The following is a 17,041-nucleotide window of genomic DNA, read 5'->3' on the forward strand; positions in this document are numbered from 1 at the left end:
GGAGCAGCCTGGGGCCAGGGCAAAGTCCTGGGGCTGAGGAGAGAGGTGGGAGCAGAGGGATAGGGAGCAGGTGGAAATGGGTGGGATGGGGTGTCCCACACAGTACTTTGCTCAGAGGTGCTGGCAGAGTTTATTTGCCATCCTTATCCCTGTTTGCTCCCAGACTTGCACAGTGTCAGCTCCCGCTGGCAGGGCTGAGCTGTGGCTGTAGTTATCCTTTGACTTTGAGGTGCTGATCCCTTTGGGTCCCTACAGTTGGTATCAGGGCCAGGTATTGGGCCTGAGGGTGCAGCCCCCTGCCCAGACTGGCCCGACAGAGCCATGGCAGTGTTGCACCCCACGCTGCAGGGCTGAGGAGCACAGGGAGTGCTGGGGCATGCTGCAGCCAGGGCTGGGTGCCGTGCTCATCATGAGCTCATCGGATTTTCCATCAGCTCAGGGGGGGCAGCTGTTCCCAGCACCACGGGAACGGTGGGGCTGGACCCAGGAACCCCAACACAGCAGGGCTCTGCCTGCAGCAGAGTCATTGATCAATTCCTGCTTGTATAAGCCCATCGACTTGGGCTGGCATGGCATTCATGAGCCCTCTCATGTTGCACTGTTGGAGCACGGCCACAGGCCCTGTACACCCACGGCTGCCCCTTCCTCACCATGCCCCTGCTCCAGACTGACCCCTCTGTGGGGAGAAGGACCATGGATGTGGCTGGATCCAGTGCCAGGCTGTCCCAGGGCCTTGAGGTGCTCATCTGCTCCAGGTGATGCTGTGGGACCCACAGGCAAAGAGGCTTTGGAAGCCACCCATAGTCACCCTTGGAGCATGTCATGGAGTGGCTCCAGTCCTGTTCTGCCAGATCCCTTGTGTGCCATGGAAATACAGAGCTGTGGGGCTGCTGCAGCCCTTTGGAGGCTCAGCCACGCAACAATGTGAGTGGGGCTGTTCCCCTTTCCTGTGCCAGGGCATATCCTGGCTTTGTGAGTTCTTTGGGACATTGCTCTCCCTGCCATCCTCCTGGGGTGCCCAGCTCCCAGAGCTGAGGCTTGGCCGTGCAGCATTCCCTGGTGGGGAGTCAGCTGGCAGGCGAGGCTCTGGGAGTTTCAGGAAGCCTCTGCTCTGTCTGGTGAGGTGGGAGGGTGCAGGGCTACAGGCTGTAGGAGGGTGATGACTTTAGGGTGATTTGGGGTGTAGGGCTACCCCTGCAGCATCACAGAGTGGGGCCGCCCCGTCTGCTGAGGAGCTCCTCATCCCTGACTCAGGGGAATGCACTTCCAGGGAAAAGGGCTGGGATTTCGGTAAACCTGTTTGCCTGGTAGGTGAGGGAGGATGAGTGGCAGGGGATCTCCTGGCCTGCGGTGACATCATGCCCAAAACAGGCATCTCTGATGGGTGCTGCGCGCAGAAAACTAACTTGGTTCATCCACACACCCAGAGCCGGGCACTGTGCGGGATGCCTGGAGCAGGCTGGCCACGAGGTGGACAAGGACACGTCCCTGCCTCCCGGTGCCCCTGCACAGCCTGGAGCCGTGTTCCTTCCACTGCTGGTGCTGCCCACCCGTCCCCTACCCTGGCCGTGCTGCTGCATTCCCGTCCAAGCAGGGCCCAAAGGGGTTTCAGCGCTGAGCGGGGGCCGCTGCTCCTGCCCGGGGAGCGGGAGAGGCCTCTGTTGTCTGCCGGTTACCGGGGCAGGGTGGGATGCGGGCGGGGGGAAGCCCCGCCAGCGGAGGCGGCTGCTGGCGGTGACTAAGGCTCACGTGTGACGGGGAGCGGGGGAGCAGCAGCTCCAAGGCCTCTCGAACAGCTGAGGTGGGGCTCGGAAACGGGAAATCGGTGTCTTTTTGGGGCGCCTGAGGCTGGGGCAGCCGGTCCGGGTGATGCTGGCTGTGCATCGCGGTGCTGCTCGGGGCGGGGCGGGTTTGCTGCGGGGCCAGCGCTTTGCGCGTGACCGGAGCATCGTAAAATGTGTGTGCGAGCCCCAAAATCTGGGAGAGCAGGGGCTGGAGGCGGGCGAGTGGCCGAGCAGAGCTGGGGGATGCTGAGCGCTGCGGGGACAGGCCCGAGGCGGGAGTGACGGGCGCGGGGTCCCAGCCGCGGCTGCGGGAGGAGCGGCGCCGGCTCGGGGCTGCGGGGCCGCGTCTGGAGCCGGGGCGAGGCGGAGCATCCCCCGGCCGCTCCCCCCGGCCGGGGCCGCGGGGCCGGGGCGGGGAGCGCCGAGCGTCCTCCCCCGCGGGCCGGGGGGAGCGGGGCTGGGCCAGCCCCTGCGCCTGCCGCGCCATGGAGCGGAGCTGCGCCGGGCGGGAGCCGCAGCCCCGGCCCCAGCCCCAGCCCCTCGGTAAGGATCCGCGGCGGCGGCGGTGGCGCCGGTACCGGCTCCGGGGAGTGCCCGGGCCCCCTCCCGCACCGCGGGGCCGCAGGGAGTCGGGGTGCGGGATGCGGCCCGGGGCTGCGGGGTCTGCCGGGGGGTGCGGGATGCGGCCCGCCGTGCCGGCGGAGATGCGGCGGCCGGGTCCGCGGAATGCGGCGGAGCGGAGCGGGGCGGCGGCCCGGGGAGGCGGTGGAGGAGCCGGGGGGGGCGAGGGGGGGAACGCACTGCCGGGGCCGGGGCGGCTTCCCGGGAGGGACAAAGCCCGGGCACGGCCCTTCCATCTTGGGGAGGGCCGGAGCGGCCCCGGCCCCGCCGCCGGGGGGGTGCAGCGGGGCTGCCCTTGGGAAGCCCCGGGGGTGGCGGCGGCGGCGCCGCCCCGGCTCGTCCCCGCCGGGCGGTGGGCGATGCCCCCGGTGGGAGGCACCCGCTGCCCCCAGCCCGCCGGGGCCGCCCCCTCCCCGCCGCGTGGACTCGCGGCTGGTCCCGGCAGGGCCGGTCCCGCTGCCCCGGGATGAACCGGGGAGGGCGGCGGCGGCGGGGCCGCGCTCGGGGCCGGGGTTGGCGCTGCCTCTCGGGGCTCCAGCGCAGCGCTCGCTGTGACTAAGCAGAGCTCCGCGGAGCCGCTTCCCACCGCGGGAGGAAGAGGAGAGGCGGCTCCCCTCCCCCTCGGCCCCAGTGCTCCATCGCCCGGGCCCGCGGACAGGGAGGGATCGCTGCGGCTCCCGGCGATGCTGAAAACCGGCGGCTCCCGCACCAACCGGCCGCGAGTCCTGCCATCGCTGCCCGAAGGACGCGTCCTGCGCCAGACATGTTGTCTGAGTCCCGCTGTCTGCCCCCGCCGCCTTCCCGCTCGCCGTGGCCTGCCCACTCGATGCTGTGGCGGCCCGGGGACCGGGGCTGGCTGCTCCCGGCCGCCCTGTGGGTCACTGGCTGCTCTCCCGTGAGCACAGAATGGTGCTGAAGGAACACGGACGGTTTTTTGCACCATGTCCTCCTTCAGGGACCATCCCTGCCCTGTCCCGCGTGGGTGACCTGCATGACTGGGCAGCCCGGGCTGCTTCCTGTCCTGCTGCCTAGAGCGGCTCGGAGCCACCAGCAGGGATGGGATTTCACTCAAGGGGTCGGGACCCACCATGTGTGGGGCAGCCAGTGGCACTGGAGGCCAGCAACTCCTGAAGGGCAGCCAGGGCAGGGTGTGACCTGCAGAGCTGCCCAGGTGGGCAGAGGGATGCAGTGTACCAAGGGACAAGGACCGAGGCAGGGAGCAGGCAGAGGTTTGTCCTTATCCAGGTTTCCCTCAGCTTCTCCAGCCCTTCTCCCTTGGCACGGAGGAGAGGGAGGGCGAGCTGGTTGCCCGCCAGTGCCTGTGTTTGGGAGCAGCAGCTCGAGAGTTCTCCCAGCGCGGGAGCCGCTGCTGCGAAACCGTCAGAGCAACGTGATGCGACGTGCAGAGTGGTGATGTGACAGTCCCGTGGTGCCATGTCCAAAATAGTTAGCACAGCTCTCACTCCTTGGAGGGCTCTGAGCAGGGTCGGGCAGCCCCACAGGCAGCCTGCTGGGAAAAGAGCCGGATCCTGCATGGCCCCAGCCCTGGTAGGTGCCACATCCGTGTTGTCAGGCACAGGACCTGTTTTTTGGGGGTACTGACCTGCTCCCCAAGGGGCTGGATGCTGGCAGGCTCGGAGCCCCATGCCCTGCCTTCCAGCCAGGTTTCTGTTTCCCAGCATGATGCTAGCAGACAGGTTTTCGGGAGCGCGCCTGGGCTGGCTGCCCTGGGCACTGGTGGCGCCGCATGGGTCGCCCCAAGGACGAGGGCACCTCCTGTCGCCACTGCCAGTGTGCCAGATGGATGGTGGGCAGGTGTTCCTGCCCCTGCCCTCGGGCTGGTTGGGCTTGCACAGTGACCACAGCCACGGTTTGCTGTGGGGGTGTTGGGGCAGCAGCAGCAGCTCCAGCTCTTTCCTTCATGTATGTTTTAAACCCTGGAAACCCCCTGGCTCTGGCCTTGCTCTCGCCACGAGATCCCAAGTTCCCCTTGCTGCTCTCCAGCTCAGCACATCGCTGCTGGTTCACAGGAGCTCAGTGACCCCTGCCCTGGCCCAGGGGCTGGTGCAGTTCCCCCATGGCTGCCCCCATACCCCTATCCCAGAGCCTTGGCAGCACACGAGCCCTGGGAAGGGAGGCTGGATATGCCTCTTTCTCCGGCCTGGCACTTGGTTGTGCCCTGGCAGGGGCCCTGCTGCCTGTCTCCTCCTGCCCTGCTCCAGCCTGTCCCCCAGAGCAGGGCTCTGGGCAGTGGTGGGGCACTGTGGCTGAAGCCCAGCCAGCTGCCAGCTGTGTTTCACTGGCTCCAAGGTGGCGGGGAGAGGAGCCAGCCATGGGTGACAGTGCCCGTGTGCCTGGGGACAGGCTGCAAGTGGCTGTCCCTGCTGAGGACAGGGTGTCATTGCTGATGGCGGCTGCCAGGGTGGCACTGGCCACCCCTGAGGCAGGGGCTGCTGGCATTGCCCATATCTCCCTGCCCAGGCATGTGAGCCAGCACTGAGGGTGCGTGTCAGTGCTGTGCCTGCAGGCAGGACATAGTGGGGACGTGTTGGGAATGTGCTGTGGACGTTCCAGGGATGTGTCAGGAGCACTTGCTCACTGTCCCTGTCATCCAGGTGTGAGGGTTGCTGCAGCACACTGGAATCCCAGGAGCTGGGTGGGACAGGGCAGGGCTCAGCCCCAAGGCCCATCTGAGTGCTGAGCCTGGGGTGGGATCAGGGGCAGCACTGGGTCTTGGAGCACCTCCAGGGCTTGGAGCATCCTGGTGCATGCCACAGTGCTCTGGTGGCCTCAGGCAGAGTGGACACCAGCACCAACAGAGCCATCCCTGCTCTGTGGCCACGGCTGCCTTCCTGCTCTGCACCAGGACCTGCTGGCAAGGAGAGACCCAGGAACCCATCCCCATGGGGCTGCTATCAAGGCAGGGGAGGCAGCTGGGAACAGCTGCACCAGGGAGGGCCTGAGGGTGTATTGCACACATGGATGTCCCCAGGGCTGTGGGGAGCAGCTCTGCAGGGCCAGCAGTGGCTCTTTGGGCTGGCCTCAGGGTCACGTCCTTGGCACAGCAGGGACTGCTGCCATGGCCAGGGTGGCTGGGCACTGTGACACCAGCACCTTTAGGTGGCTTTGCACCGCTCAGCAATGACCTCCAGTACACCATCAGCCCTGCTGATGCCCCCTGCCCTGCTGGGCATGCGGAGCTGCCTGTGGCTGCCCTGGCTGTGCTGCAGAGCAGGAACACAAGGATATGGATCTGAGGGGAGCTGAGGTGACATTGGGCGGGTGCCCCCCCGTCCTTTTGGGCAGTGCCCTGCAGGGACAGTTAACGAGGGCCGCTGGTCCGAGCAGCGCCCGCGGGCCTCGATGTGCTCTCGCTTCACGGCACCGGGATCTGCCTGCGCCTGGCTGAGCATCCCTGGCCATGTGCCGGCCAAGGAACCGCGCTGCACCGGGCACTGCCGGGCTGGAGGTGCCGCTGGTGCTCGGTGGCACGGGCACCAGTGCCAAAGGGACTCATGGGAGGAGCAGGACGGGCTGGGTGCTGCAGCACCGAGGGCAGCACCGTGCCCTGTGCTGGGCACAGCGCCGTCCCGGTGGCAGCACCATGGGGCTGGGTGCTGCAGGGCAGCCGTGCCTGCGTGTCTGGGGGGACGGGAGCTAATCCGTGTGGAATGCCCCGGCCGGGGGAGAGGGGACGCCCGCGCCGCCTGGGCGCAGGCAGCGTTGGGTTTCAGGGCAGCTGCCGTGCTGGAGCAGCGACAGGGACAGATGGCGGCAGGGCTGGCCCTGCCCCACCTTGGGGTCTTGGCTGGGCCTGGAAGTCTTGGCCGTGCCCACAGCCCTGCCCTGGCCACAGGTGCTGTTTTCTCTCTGGCCATGGGGCAGGGCAGATCCTGCCCAGGGCTCTGTGCCTGGCTGTGTGGAGTGGCAGGAGCACCCACTGTCCCCTGCCAGTGCTCCCCACACGTCCAGGGCTCTCTGAGGTATTTCCATCTGCTCAGGGGATCAGCCTGGCCTTGATGCTTTCACACCCTGTGGGCAGCACTTGGCTGTGCCGCCACAGTGGTCCCAGGGTCACCCCTCCCAGCTGGTACACACGCAGTGACACTGCAGGTGCCATCCTGGGACCTGGCACCTGGGGGCTGCCAAGCCCTGCTGCCTGTGGTTGCCCATCTGAGGCAGCCCTGGGGGAACACAGCAGGGCAGCCCCCAGTCCCAGCCCCTCATCAGACCGACGGCTGCCTCGCAGGGCGCAGCTCTGGGGCCGTGGGATGTGCAGGATCGGGGCCAGGGGATGGGCTGGCTTCCTGCAGCACAAAATGCCCGGAAAGTCTGCGGGGGGGCCGGGGCTGCCTGTGTCCCACGGACTCCAGGGTGGGGGAACCCTGTGGCACAGCCCTGGCCTGGGGGGCTGCAGCAGCACCCCCAGCCCCTCTCTGGGGACCAGGGGAGCTGGGGTGTGGCCATGCTGTCAGTGCAGGGGGCTGGCAGTGCCCAGTGCCTGTTTGGGCAGCCTGGGCTGACCCTGGCTTGGAGCACTCCAGCATGGGGTGGGTGAGGAGCTGTGGGGTGGGTGAGCAGCCGTGGAGTGGGTGGGGAGCGGCGCCGGCTGTGTTTGCAGAGCCCACACTTTGCCCCTTGCTGAGGGTTGTGGAGAGCTCTGCAAACACGGCTGAGCCGTGTGTGACATCAGCTGGTGGTGGCTGCTGGTCACTGGGGTTCTGCCATCCTCCCCTGGAGCCAGGGACTCACTGCAGTGATGTCCATGGGGCTGGAACTGTGTGTCCTGGGGTGGGTCTGGCATCATTCTGGCTGGGAGTGACAGTGCTGCTGCTGCATAGGGGTTGGAGTTGGGATCCTGGCAAGTACTGAAGGGTTTGTTTGCAGAGGGCTGATAATGGGGGCCGGGGGAGTCACCACCACTGTTGTCACTGTGGACTCTTCTGACACCACTTCTACAGAGGGCACGTGCCATGGCATTGCCAGGCGCTGGCACCGCGTTGGGCTGTGCTCAGGGTGCCCAGGGGTCACCCAGAACGGGGGACATCCCCCAGGCTGCCCCAGGGCCGGCCTCACGCGGGGAGGGGGCTCTGTCTGGCAGCCTGGTGTGCATTCCTGGGCCATGAGTTCATGGCTGCGGGTCCGTGGGGGCCACGGGCTGTCACGGTGACGTCAGGCCAGGCCCGCGCCCATCCTGCCTCCGGCCGCGCCGCGGAAGCGCTCGACGTCCTCGTCCCCTGGGGAGAGCGGCAGGGGAGTGTGGGGGTCCCTGTGCCCCTGGGGGGTCTCTGGCCCCGTGTCCCCCCACGGCAGGGCCGGGTGGCAGCTGCCAGGGGATGAAGGGCAGCTTTGTGGTGGCAGTGCCTGGCGGAGCCCAGCTGTCCCTCTGTGCATTGTGCGCCCAGCGCCTGGCACCCGCTGTGGGTGCCCCCAGGATTGGGGCAGCAGCAGCAGGGCTGAGGTGGGGTCCCACTGCCCTCCCTGGCCTTGCTCCTGAGGGTTGTGTTTGGGGGGAGAGGGCTGTGTCCCCTGAGAGCTGTGTTTGGGGAGGATGGGTCTTCCACAGGCTTCCCCACTTGAGTGACCTTGTGTTCTGCTCTGTCCCTCTTGCAGGGAAGCCACCATCCCCGATGGGAGACAGCGTCCCCCCGCCCTCGGTGCCACCCCCTACGCCTGGGGGTGCTCTGCAGGGAGAGCGCAGCTTCCCCCAGCATGACCGACCCGGCCCTCCGGATGTCATCCCCTCTGAGAAGCCCATCCCACCCGTCCCTGCAGCCATCAGCCCCTCTGAGAAGATCATCTCGCCCATCCCTGCAGCCATGCCCCCCTCCCAGCAGCCCGTGTGCCCCCCGGCCCTGCTGCCCCCCTCTGAGAGCAGCAGCCCCCTGCAGCATGACCGACCCAGCCCTCCAGCCGTGGCACTGCCAGGACAGCCCGTGTCCCCCAGCCCTGCCACTGTGGTCCCCTCAGCACAGAGTGTTCCCCCCCGGGGTGACCAATCCCCCCCTGGACCCCCCAAGCCGCCTGGGATGGAGCACCCCAAAGAAGAGGCACTGTCCCACCCCACTGGCCAGCCTGTCCCCGTCCATGCTGCTGCCCCGTGCTCCGCGGAGACGCTGCCCCATGGGAGCCAGCCCCCAGCCCCAGCTGCCATCGAGGGGGCCCCTCCTGATGCCAAGAGCTCCCTGGGTGCCACAGCCGGGCCCTCAAAGGATGTGAGCCCCCGGAGCAGCCGCCCCTCAGCATCTCCTGCTGCCAGCCCCCGGCCCAAGCAAGGTGGGTGCCAGGAGGTTGTGGTGCTCCAGTGATGCTGCACCCCGTGGGCACAATCGATGCCTGGTGGGGCTGGGCACTACCCTGACGGTGTTTCCCCTCTGCAGATGCCCAGAAAGCCCAGGCAAGGCACAAGCAGGCGAAGGAGCGGCGCGAGGAGCGAGCCAAGTACCTGGGTATGGAGCTGGGAGGGAAAGTGGATGGGGGGGAGGCAGGGGCTAAGGAGCTTTGCTGGGTCATGGGCAATCCCATTAGCTGTGGTGAGCTGAGCCTGGGTGTGAACTGCAGTGCTGGCAGCACTGCCCACCAGGCACACCACTGATTCCCTGGCACATTGCTGACCCTTGGGCACACCACTGACCCCTACACACACCACTGACCCCCGGGCGCCCCACTGACCCCTACACACACCACTGATTCCCTGGCACATTGCTGACCCCCGGGCACACCACTGACCCCTACACACACCACTGACCCCCAGGCGCCCCACTGACCCCCCAGCACACCACTGACCCCCGGGCACACTGCTGACCCCCAAGCACACCACTGACCCCTGGGCACACTGCTGACCCCAGGCATGCTGCTGACCCCCCAGCACACACTGTTGCTCCCTGCTTTCGATACTCCCCGGGTCTGTGCAGGTGCCACAGCCCTGGTACCTGTCTCTGCCATGTGCAGGCAGCCCCAGCAGCCCCAGAGTGGCTCGGGGCAGCGGGCGAGCAGGGCCCCTGCGCTGAGCATGGGGCCTCCTTGTCCCCGCGCTCTTTCCACCCTCATTCCCCCATTGTTCACCGCGCGGCTCGGCGGGCTCCCGGCGGGCTCCCGGCCTTCCTTTTGTCCTGGCCCAAACCCCTCCCTCGCCGGCCGGCCCTGATGCTGCCTGCCCTGCCTGCCCTGCCTGCCCCGGCCGCAGCCGGCCTGTGGCCCCACGCCACCCGCATGGGCACGCGGTCCCAGCACGGCGCTGCCCGGGGCTGTGCCTCCGGTGCCACCCTGCTGCTCCCCACAGCTGCCAAGCGGGTGCTGTGGCTGGAGAAGGAGGAGAAGGCGCGGCTGCTGCGGGAGAAGCAGCTGGAGGAGCGGCGCAAGCGGCTGGAGGAGCAGCGGCTGCGGGCGGAGAAGCGCCGGGCGGTGCTGGAGGAGCGGCAGAGGCAGAAGCTGGAGAAGAATAAGGTGGGGATGGGGATGGGTATCAGGGGGCTGGGGTGGCACGTGGGATGCAATCCCTGAGGAGTTCTCGTGGCTCCAGCAGCCCTTCAGGAGATGCTTCATGAGCCCTTCAGGAGCTGCCCACTGTACCCATCCTCTGCTGCCCCTCCTTCCTGGTGCAGAGCCTGCGCTGTGCCCAGCTTCTCGGCACGTGTGCCCTGGCCAGGGCAGGCATCACTGTCCTGTGCCCCTCCAAGCACCCCTATCGCTGTCATGGCCTCAAGCTGGGAGGCTCTGGCTGGCCCCAGCCCTGCTCCCTCAGCTGCTGGGCTCAGCCTGTCCCTCTCCCTTGGGCAGGAGCGCTATGAGGCAGCAATCCAGCGGTCGGTCAAGAAGACGTGGGCAGAGATCCGGCAGCAGCGGTGGTCCTGGGCTGGGGCCCTGCACCACGGCTCCCCTGCACACAAGGATGGTGAGTGCTGGGCTGGGCACAGGCACCTGGGGACCCTGTGGCTCTGACAGCCGTGGGGGCAGCTGGGCATCTCTCTGCCGGCCCTCAAATCCAGATCAGCCCCACTTGGTGGGGCATGCTGCCGTCACTCTGGGCTGTGCTGGGGACTGATGGGGTCCCGTGGCTGTTCCCTGCTCCTGTGGGGCTGGGTGTAAGCTGGAGGCTGTGTGTCACAGTCCCTGTTCCAGTCAGAGACCTGCCTGGGGGCAGCCCTGGCTGCCTCAGCATGCCATGGCCACGCTGCCAGGTGTCCAACAGCTGTGAAGAGCCCCTGGCCCCAGGGGCTGTGGGGCTGCACGAGGCCTCTGCAGGCTCTGGTTGGGGTCTGTGCTGCGGCGTGTCCCCTTGTCCCCCAGCTGGGTAGGGGCAGTGCTTGGCCCCTCCAGGTCCAGTATGGAGGTGACCATGGCTGTATGTGTGGCTGCAGAAGCTGGTCCTGCTCTGTGAGGGCTTCTTGGGGACACCGTGCACGAGTCAGCACTTGGACAAGTGGAGGTCTCCACTGTCCCCTGACTGCTGTGCTGTGCTGGCAGGTGCCAGCACTGTCTGGCATGGATGGTGACATAGGGGAGAGCGCTGTGTCCCTAGGAACTGTCTGGCCTTCACGTGCCATGGGGCAGGTGTTGTGTTCTTGGCTGTACCTGGCCAGACTGTGTAGAGGTTCCTGGCTGTACATGGCCAGGCTGTGTACAGGTGTTGTGTGCCAAGTTGTGCATACTGGCACCAGTGCTGTGTGTACAGGTGTTGTGTGCCAGGCTGTGTGCACTGGCACCGTGTGCCCAGTGCCGTGTGTTCAGGTGTTGCGTGCCCGGCTGTACCTGGCTGGGCTGTGTGTACAGGCTCCACATTCTGGGTTATCCTGTCTCGGTGCCATGTGTGCCATTGTGGCTCGTGGCACGCTCGGGGTGTCTGTGATGCAGCACCTGGCAGGGTCTGGCAAGGGGACACCTTCCCCTGACACTTCCCATCGGGATGTGCTGCTGGAGCTGCTGCCAGCTGTCACTCACCAATCTCCTGTCTCCACCTGAGCTCCCCTGGCTGTTTGTCCAGAGCAGCCAGGCAGGGTGGGAAGATCCCAGCTACCTGTGGAGGTGCTGCCAGCCACCAGCACTGTCCTGGGAGTGCCATAGTGACCCAGCACCGGTGTGATGTTGTCTCATGTCTGTCTGGACCTGCTGCCCTCACTCTGCTCCCCCAGGGTGGATGCTCATCTGGTGCTGCCGAGGTCCCCGGCCACCCACTCCCAATTCCCAGGACTGTGTTTGGGAAAACTGTTGTAGCAGGGCCTGGGAGCCTCCCTGGCTCTCTGAGGATGAGATCCCTGCATGACCCAGCATGACCCTGCAGGGTTCAGACACTGCCATACTGAATGCCAGTGCTGTGTGTTGTGTCCCCAGACACCAGTGTCCCCTCTGGCCCCACTCTGTGCCGTGTCCCTGGATTCCAGCATCTCCTGTCCCACTCTGTGCCGTGTCCCCAGACTCCAGCATCTCCTGTCACATTCTGTGTTGTGTCCCTGGATTCCAGCATCTCCTGCCCCACTCTGTACCATGTCCCTGGATTCCAGCATCTCCTACCCCATTCTGTGCTGTGTCCCTGGACTCCAGCATCTCCCCTGGTCGTTCCACTTCTGCCCCAGTGCCCTGGCACGTCCGTGCATGCTGCATGTGGGGGGCCCAGCCCCGGCCCCGGGACCTTAATGCCCTTGTGTCTTTTCCCTCCTCCAGGTGCGAGCCGGTGCTCGGTGTCCGCTGTAAACCTCCCCAAACACGTCGACTCTATAATCAACAAGCGGCTCTCCAAATCCTCCGCCACCCTCTGGAACTCTCCCAGTAGAAGTAAGAGCCCTTTGCGTTTGCCCCAGCGCAGGGGGCACAGCCAGGCCCCCGCCCAGTGCTGGGGACCCCCGATGCCAGGGTCCCCCATCCCCAGGTGCCCGCGGAGAGAGGAGAAGCCGTTTGCTGTTTGGGGGAGGAGGCTGGAACCGGCCGGTGGCTCCTTGAGGCTGTGTGGGCTGGGAGGAGAAGGAAGAGGAGGAGGAGGAGGAAGAATGGCTGTGTGGTGGCAGCCCCATGGGGCGCCAGGATGAGGATGGGAGCTTGGCTCCCTGCCCCAGGGCGGCTCTGGTGGGTGCTGGTGCAGCCACAGAGGGGCTGCCTGTCACCTGCCCTACTGGGGCTGGGCACGGTGCCAGTGCCCCCACAGGCTCCTGAGTGCCACAGAGCTCTGTGGCCGTGGTGGTGCTGCAAGGTCATCCTGGCCCTGGGAGCGCTGCCCAGGGCTGCAGCCATGCCAGAGGGATGTGTCCAACAGAGAGATGTGTCCAGTGCCGGGGCTGCTGTTGTGTTTCGGGGTTGCCTGGCGATGGGCTCCTTCCCGGACGGGTATAAATAGCCAGAGCAGCTGACGCCGGTGGCTGTGGTGACGCAGGCAGCTCCCAGCACCCTGTGCTGGGGCTCAGCCCAGGGACAGGCACCTGGGGGCTGTCAGCACTGCCCCACTGGGAGCAGCATCTCCCTGGGCCTGTGCCAGACTTGCCACCCTGTCCCCCTGAAGCATCCATGGCTCTGTGCTCTCCCCTCCCAGCAGCTGGTGCTGCCCCTGGCCTGGTGCCCAGTGGAGAGGGGCAGAGGGGCCCTGTCTCCACGGGTGGTTCCCATGCGCCGCAGGGTGTTTGGTGACGTGCTGCAGGGCAGCCAGTGGCAGCTTGGTGCCCAGCTGAGCCAGCTGTGTGGCCAGGCATCGCCGTTCTGTGGGTGCTGTAATCCTGGCCTGGTGATTTAGCACAGCTCCCGTGGGATGAGGGCACACTGTGCTGTCCCCCGGGCAGCTGGTATGTGCCAGGGCCTTGGTCACACAGGGCAGGGGCACAGAAGGGTGCCATTGCTGGGCAGAAGGAGAGGGCAGAGCAGGGGGGCTGCTGTCACCAGGGTGGCACCTGGCACCACTGGCACACGGTGACTGCAGTTTCCACAGGACACAAGGGCGCCGTTGTCGTCATGCCACAGCGCCGTCCATAGCACCCACGCCCACCCATGGGCATGGCCCTTCATCCTGCTCAGCTCTGTGGGGCCGTGGGGAGCCCTCCCCAGCACGGCCAAGCTCTGGGCACTCCTGGAACTGTGCCTGCGCCGTGGTATTGCTGCAGACACACGGCTGCTCCCTCCCAATGGCGGCTGTGAGAGCAGGACTGGAGTCTGGAGGTTTGTGGTGCACTAATGGCCCCTCTCCCTCCCCAGACCGGAGCTTGCAGCTGAGCCCATGGGAGAGCAGCATCGTGGACCGGCTGATGACGCCCACCCTGTCCTTCCTCGCGCGCAGCCGGAGCGCCGTGACGCTGGCTGGGAATGGCAAGGAGCAGGGTGAGCCCCCAGGGCTCAGGGACACGCGAGTCCTGGCACAGGCAGCCAGATGAGTGAGCCTGGAGTCAGTGGGCATCTGCCATTGGTGCCGGCTCCATCCTGACCCTGCTCACTCCTCCCCCAGTGCCCGTGTGCCCCCGCTCAGCCTCCGCCAGCCCCCTCAGCCCCTGCCACAACCACCGCCTGCCGCACCGCTGCTGGGAGCGCCGGAAGGCGGCCGCCGCCAGCCCTGATGTGACGCCACGCCGCAGGACCGAGCCCTCGCCTGTGAGTGCCACCTCCCAGGGGTGCCAGGGCAGCTGTGAGGCACGGCGTGGCTTCTGGCCAAGCCCAGCACCCAGTGCTGACACCATCTCTGTCTGTCCTTGGCCGGAGCAGAAGAAGAAGGAGAAGAAGGAGAAGGATCGGGAGAATGCCAAGGAGCGCAGCGCCCTGTCCCGTGAGCGCAGCCTCAGGAAGCGGCAGTCGCTGCCGGCGGCACAGCCCCGGCTCCTGCCTGCGGCTGACAGCAGGTCGGGACCCCCACCCTGAGGCTTCCCAGCTCCTGACCCCAGCCGAGGGCTGCCCCAGCCCGACTAACACTGTCTCTTGCTCTGTTTGCAGCCCCGGCCCCAAGAACCGTCCCTCATCCCCTGCTGCCCCCAAGAACCGTCCTTCATCCCCTGCCACCCCCAAGAACCGTCCCTCATCCCCTGCCACTCCCAAGAACCGTCCCTCGTCCCCTGCCACTCCCAAGGCCCGCCCGGCGTCCCCCAGCCCGGCCCTCAGCTCTCCCCACAAGCCGCCCCTGCCTCGAAGCGTCCATTCCTCCCCCAAGGTGCGGGCCAGGGCTCGGGAGGAGCGGGGGGAGCAGGAGGGCCAGGCAAAGGCACGGGAGAGGAAGGAGGAGGAGCGGGGTCCGGCACCCCCAGCCCTTCCCGAGCCCCCCAAGGTGCCCACAGAGCCGACAGCAGGTGGGTACAGTGTCACAGGGGAAGCCACAGGGCTGGGAGAAGCCAGAGCAGCCCTGACACTGCCTGCCTCCCCCAGGCCCCCCAGTCCCTGCAGCCCCCGGCCCTGTGCCAGCCAGCCCCCCAGCCAGACCCCCTGCTGGCACCACGGACCGCGAGGAGGCTGCCCGGCTGTTGGCGGAGAAACGACGCCAGGCCCGGGAGCAGCGGGAGCGGGAGGAGCGGGAGCGCCGGGAGCAGGAGGAGCAGGAGAGGTGGGTGTTGTCCCCTTGGCCCCCAGCCCCAGGCTCCTGCCGTGCTCAGGGCCCCCTCCCCGCAGGCGGGCGCAGGAGGAGCGGGCACAGCGGGCGGCCGAGGAGCAGAGCCGGAGGGAGGCCCTGGCACGGCAGCGGGAGGAGGAGCGGCGGCTGCAGGAGGAACGAGAGGCCCAGGAGAGAGCCCGGGCTGAGCGAGAGGAGGTGGAGCGGCTGCAGAGACAGGTGGGGGTGACAGAGTGTGGGGGAAAGGGGCTGCAGGAGGTGGGGGGCAAAGGCAGGGATGGAGGAGGAAGGTGGGGATGTTCTCCTGTGATTCACTCTCATGAGAACCAGCCCAGCCCCTCAAGGCCCAGGGTGGCAGGAGGGAACATGGGGCAGGGCTGTGCTGAGCTGTCCAGGCAGCACATCCCCACAGTCCCTGCCCCATCCCTTTCCCCCCATCACATCTCATCCCTTCCTGCCCTGCTGTGGCACAGAAGGAAGAGGCCGAGGCGCGGGCGCGCGAAGAGGCTGAGCGGCAGCGCCTGGAGAGGGAGAAGCACTTCCAGCGTGAGGAGCAGGAGCGGCTGGAGAGGAAGAAGGTGAGGCTGGGGGGCATCTCCAGGCATGGGGCTCGGCAGGTTTTTCCCTGGAAGGGGTCCTGCCTGGCACCAGGGGCAGGTCTGGGTGGTCAGGGCCGTGTGTGAGTCCCTGTGTGACTGCAGCGCCTGGAGGAGATCATGAAGAGGACGCGCAAGTCGGACGCAGCAGACACCAAGGTGGGAGTCTGTCCTCTGTCCTGGGGCACAGGGGATTTGGGCACTCAACAGAGCCCTCCTGCCCCTGCCTGCAGCCCCTCACAGCTCTCCTCTCCCTGCAGAAGAAGGACGACAAGAAGGTGGTGAACGGGAAAGCAGCCGAGCAGGAAGATGCCCCAGGTGTGTGGGCACCCCGGGCTGCTTCCCCCAGCCATGCTCTGGCCCAGGCCATGGCTGAGCCAGGTTCTGCCATGTCCTCAGGCCGTGAGAAGCACCTGGGGCCAATCCCCAAGGCAGAGGAGCTCCCGGAGACAGAGACCCCAAGCGCAGGGACGCCGGGGGGAACGAAGGGCTTGGTGGGCGAGGGGCTGCAGCCAAGGTGAGACACCGTGGGGACACCGGGCAGGGGCCAGGGGCAGTGGGGCTGGGGCTGAGCCCAGCCCTCCCATCCCACAGCTCCAAGGAGGCGGCAGCCCTGGTGAACGGCGTGCAGCCCGGCAAGCACGAGAACGGCTTCTCGGGCAGCGAGGGCTCCAAGGAGCTGCGGGATCTCTCCCACCACGGTGGCAGCCCCGGCAGCATCATCCCCTTTGGCGACAAGGAGCCCTTCCTCAAGCAGGCCGTGGTGAAGCCCCCGCAGGTGACAGGTGAGCAGCAGGAGGGGTGTGGGGGGACACTGCTGTGAGCAGCCCAAGCTCACACTGCTCTCCCCACCTGCAGAGGTGCTGTGAGGGCCTGGCTGATGTCCCCAGGGGCCAGTGCCTGCGCCCTGACCTCAGTGGCCCACGCAGACCCGTAGCTGTCGTCACAACACGACCCTCGCTGCTCCTCCCGGGCACCCGGGGGCTGCAGGACCCCGGCGAGGACGCCTGGCTCCTCTCTTTGTTCTCGTTTTTATTTCGTTTTGTTGGGTTTTTTTTTTTATTTTAAATATGCACCTTATCAGACTGACAGCCCACCCTCGCAGCCCGCCGGAGCCGCCCCAGACGTGTGGTGTAATGATGTAGTTATTTAACTCGCTGGGTACAACGTCTGTGAATACTGTAAATAGAGCCGGCCGGGCGTGGGGATGCTCTGGGGGCCTCGGGGCAGGGGGAAGCCGTGTCACAGCTCCCGGTCCCCACGTTCCCCCGCATGTCCGTGTGTCCAGTGTCCCCGGGCCCGGCCGGCACCACGCTGCTCTGTGCCCTTGTGACAGTGTTATGCATCCAGACAACCTTTGACAACAATTAAAAGTGGACAATGCCCTCGGCGTGCGTCTCTGTGTCCGGGGAGGGGACTGGACTGGGCTGGGCTGGGCTGGGCAGGGCAGGGCAGGGCGCTCTCCCGGCCCCCACAGCAGCGGGGCAGGTTTGCCCCCGTGCCCGGGGTCGCCCCCGGAGCTCCCAGCGGTGCCC

At 67.0% G+C, this 17,041-nt stretch overlaps 1 protein-coding gene across 4 annotated transcripts; it reads left to right on the forward strand.

The window, feature by feature from the left end:
- Positions 1–1,651: 1,651 nt before the first annotated feature.
- On the forward strand, positions 1,652–16,896 carry MAP7D1 (MAP7 domain containing 1). Of its 4 annotated transcripts, none has more exons than XM_077189660.1 (18): positions 1,652–1,801; positions 8,019–8,681; positions 8,786–8,854; positions 9,688–9,851; positions 10,185–10,299; positions 12,066–12,176; positions 13,578–13,700; positions 13,825–13,967; positions 14,079–14,212; positions 14,304–14,653; positions 14,730–14,904; positions 14,970–15,129; positions 15,384–15,488; positions 15,612–15,665; positions 15,767–15,824; positions 15,906–16,023; positions 16,101–16,291; positions 16,365–16,896. In XM_077189660.1, exons 2-18 carry the CDS (start codon positions 8,036–8,038, stop codon positions 16,373–16,375), a joined length of 2,727 nt encoding a protein of 908 aa, XP_077045775.1. In that variant the 5' UTR covers positions 1,652–1,801; positions 8,019–8,035; the 3' UTR covers positions 16,376–16,896. The 4 variants fall into 4 exon arrangements, with proteins under 4 accessions (XP_077045775.1, XP_077045774.1, XP_077045776.1 ...); XM_077189659.1 differs by lacking the exon at positions 1,652–1,801 and adding an exon at positions 1,813–1,957; XM_054648266.2 differs by lacking the exon at positions 1,652–1,801 and adding an exon at positions 1,972–2,327.
- The last annotated feature ends 145 nt before the right edge of the window (positions 16,897–17,041 follow it).

This window comes from Agelaius phoeniceus, chromosome 22 (genome assembly GCF_051311805.1).
Source record: "Agelaius phoeniceus isolate bAgePho1 chromosome 22, bAgePho1.hap1, whole genome shotgun sequence".
Lineage (NCBI taxonomy): Eukaryota > Metazoa > Chordata > Aves > Passeriformes > Icteridae > Agelaius > Agelaius phoeniceus.

Excerpts from the sequence above, each read along its gene's own strand:
- MAP7D1 (XM_077189659.1), top strand. The coding sequence starts at position 1,870 with ATGCTGGCTGTGCATCGCGGTGCTGCTCGGGGCGGGGCGGGTTTGCTG. Across the intron at positions 9,852-10,184 it reads AGAAGCTGGAGAAGAATAAG|GAGCGCTATGAGGCAGCAAT; the intron begins GTGGGGATGGGG and ends TCCCTTGGGCAG. Across the intron at positions 15,489-15,611 it reads AGCGGCTGGAGAGGAAGAAG|CGCCTGGAGGAGATCATGAA; the intron begins GTGAGGCTGGGG and ends GTGTGACTGCAG.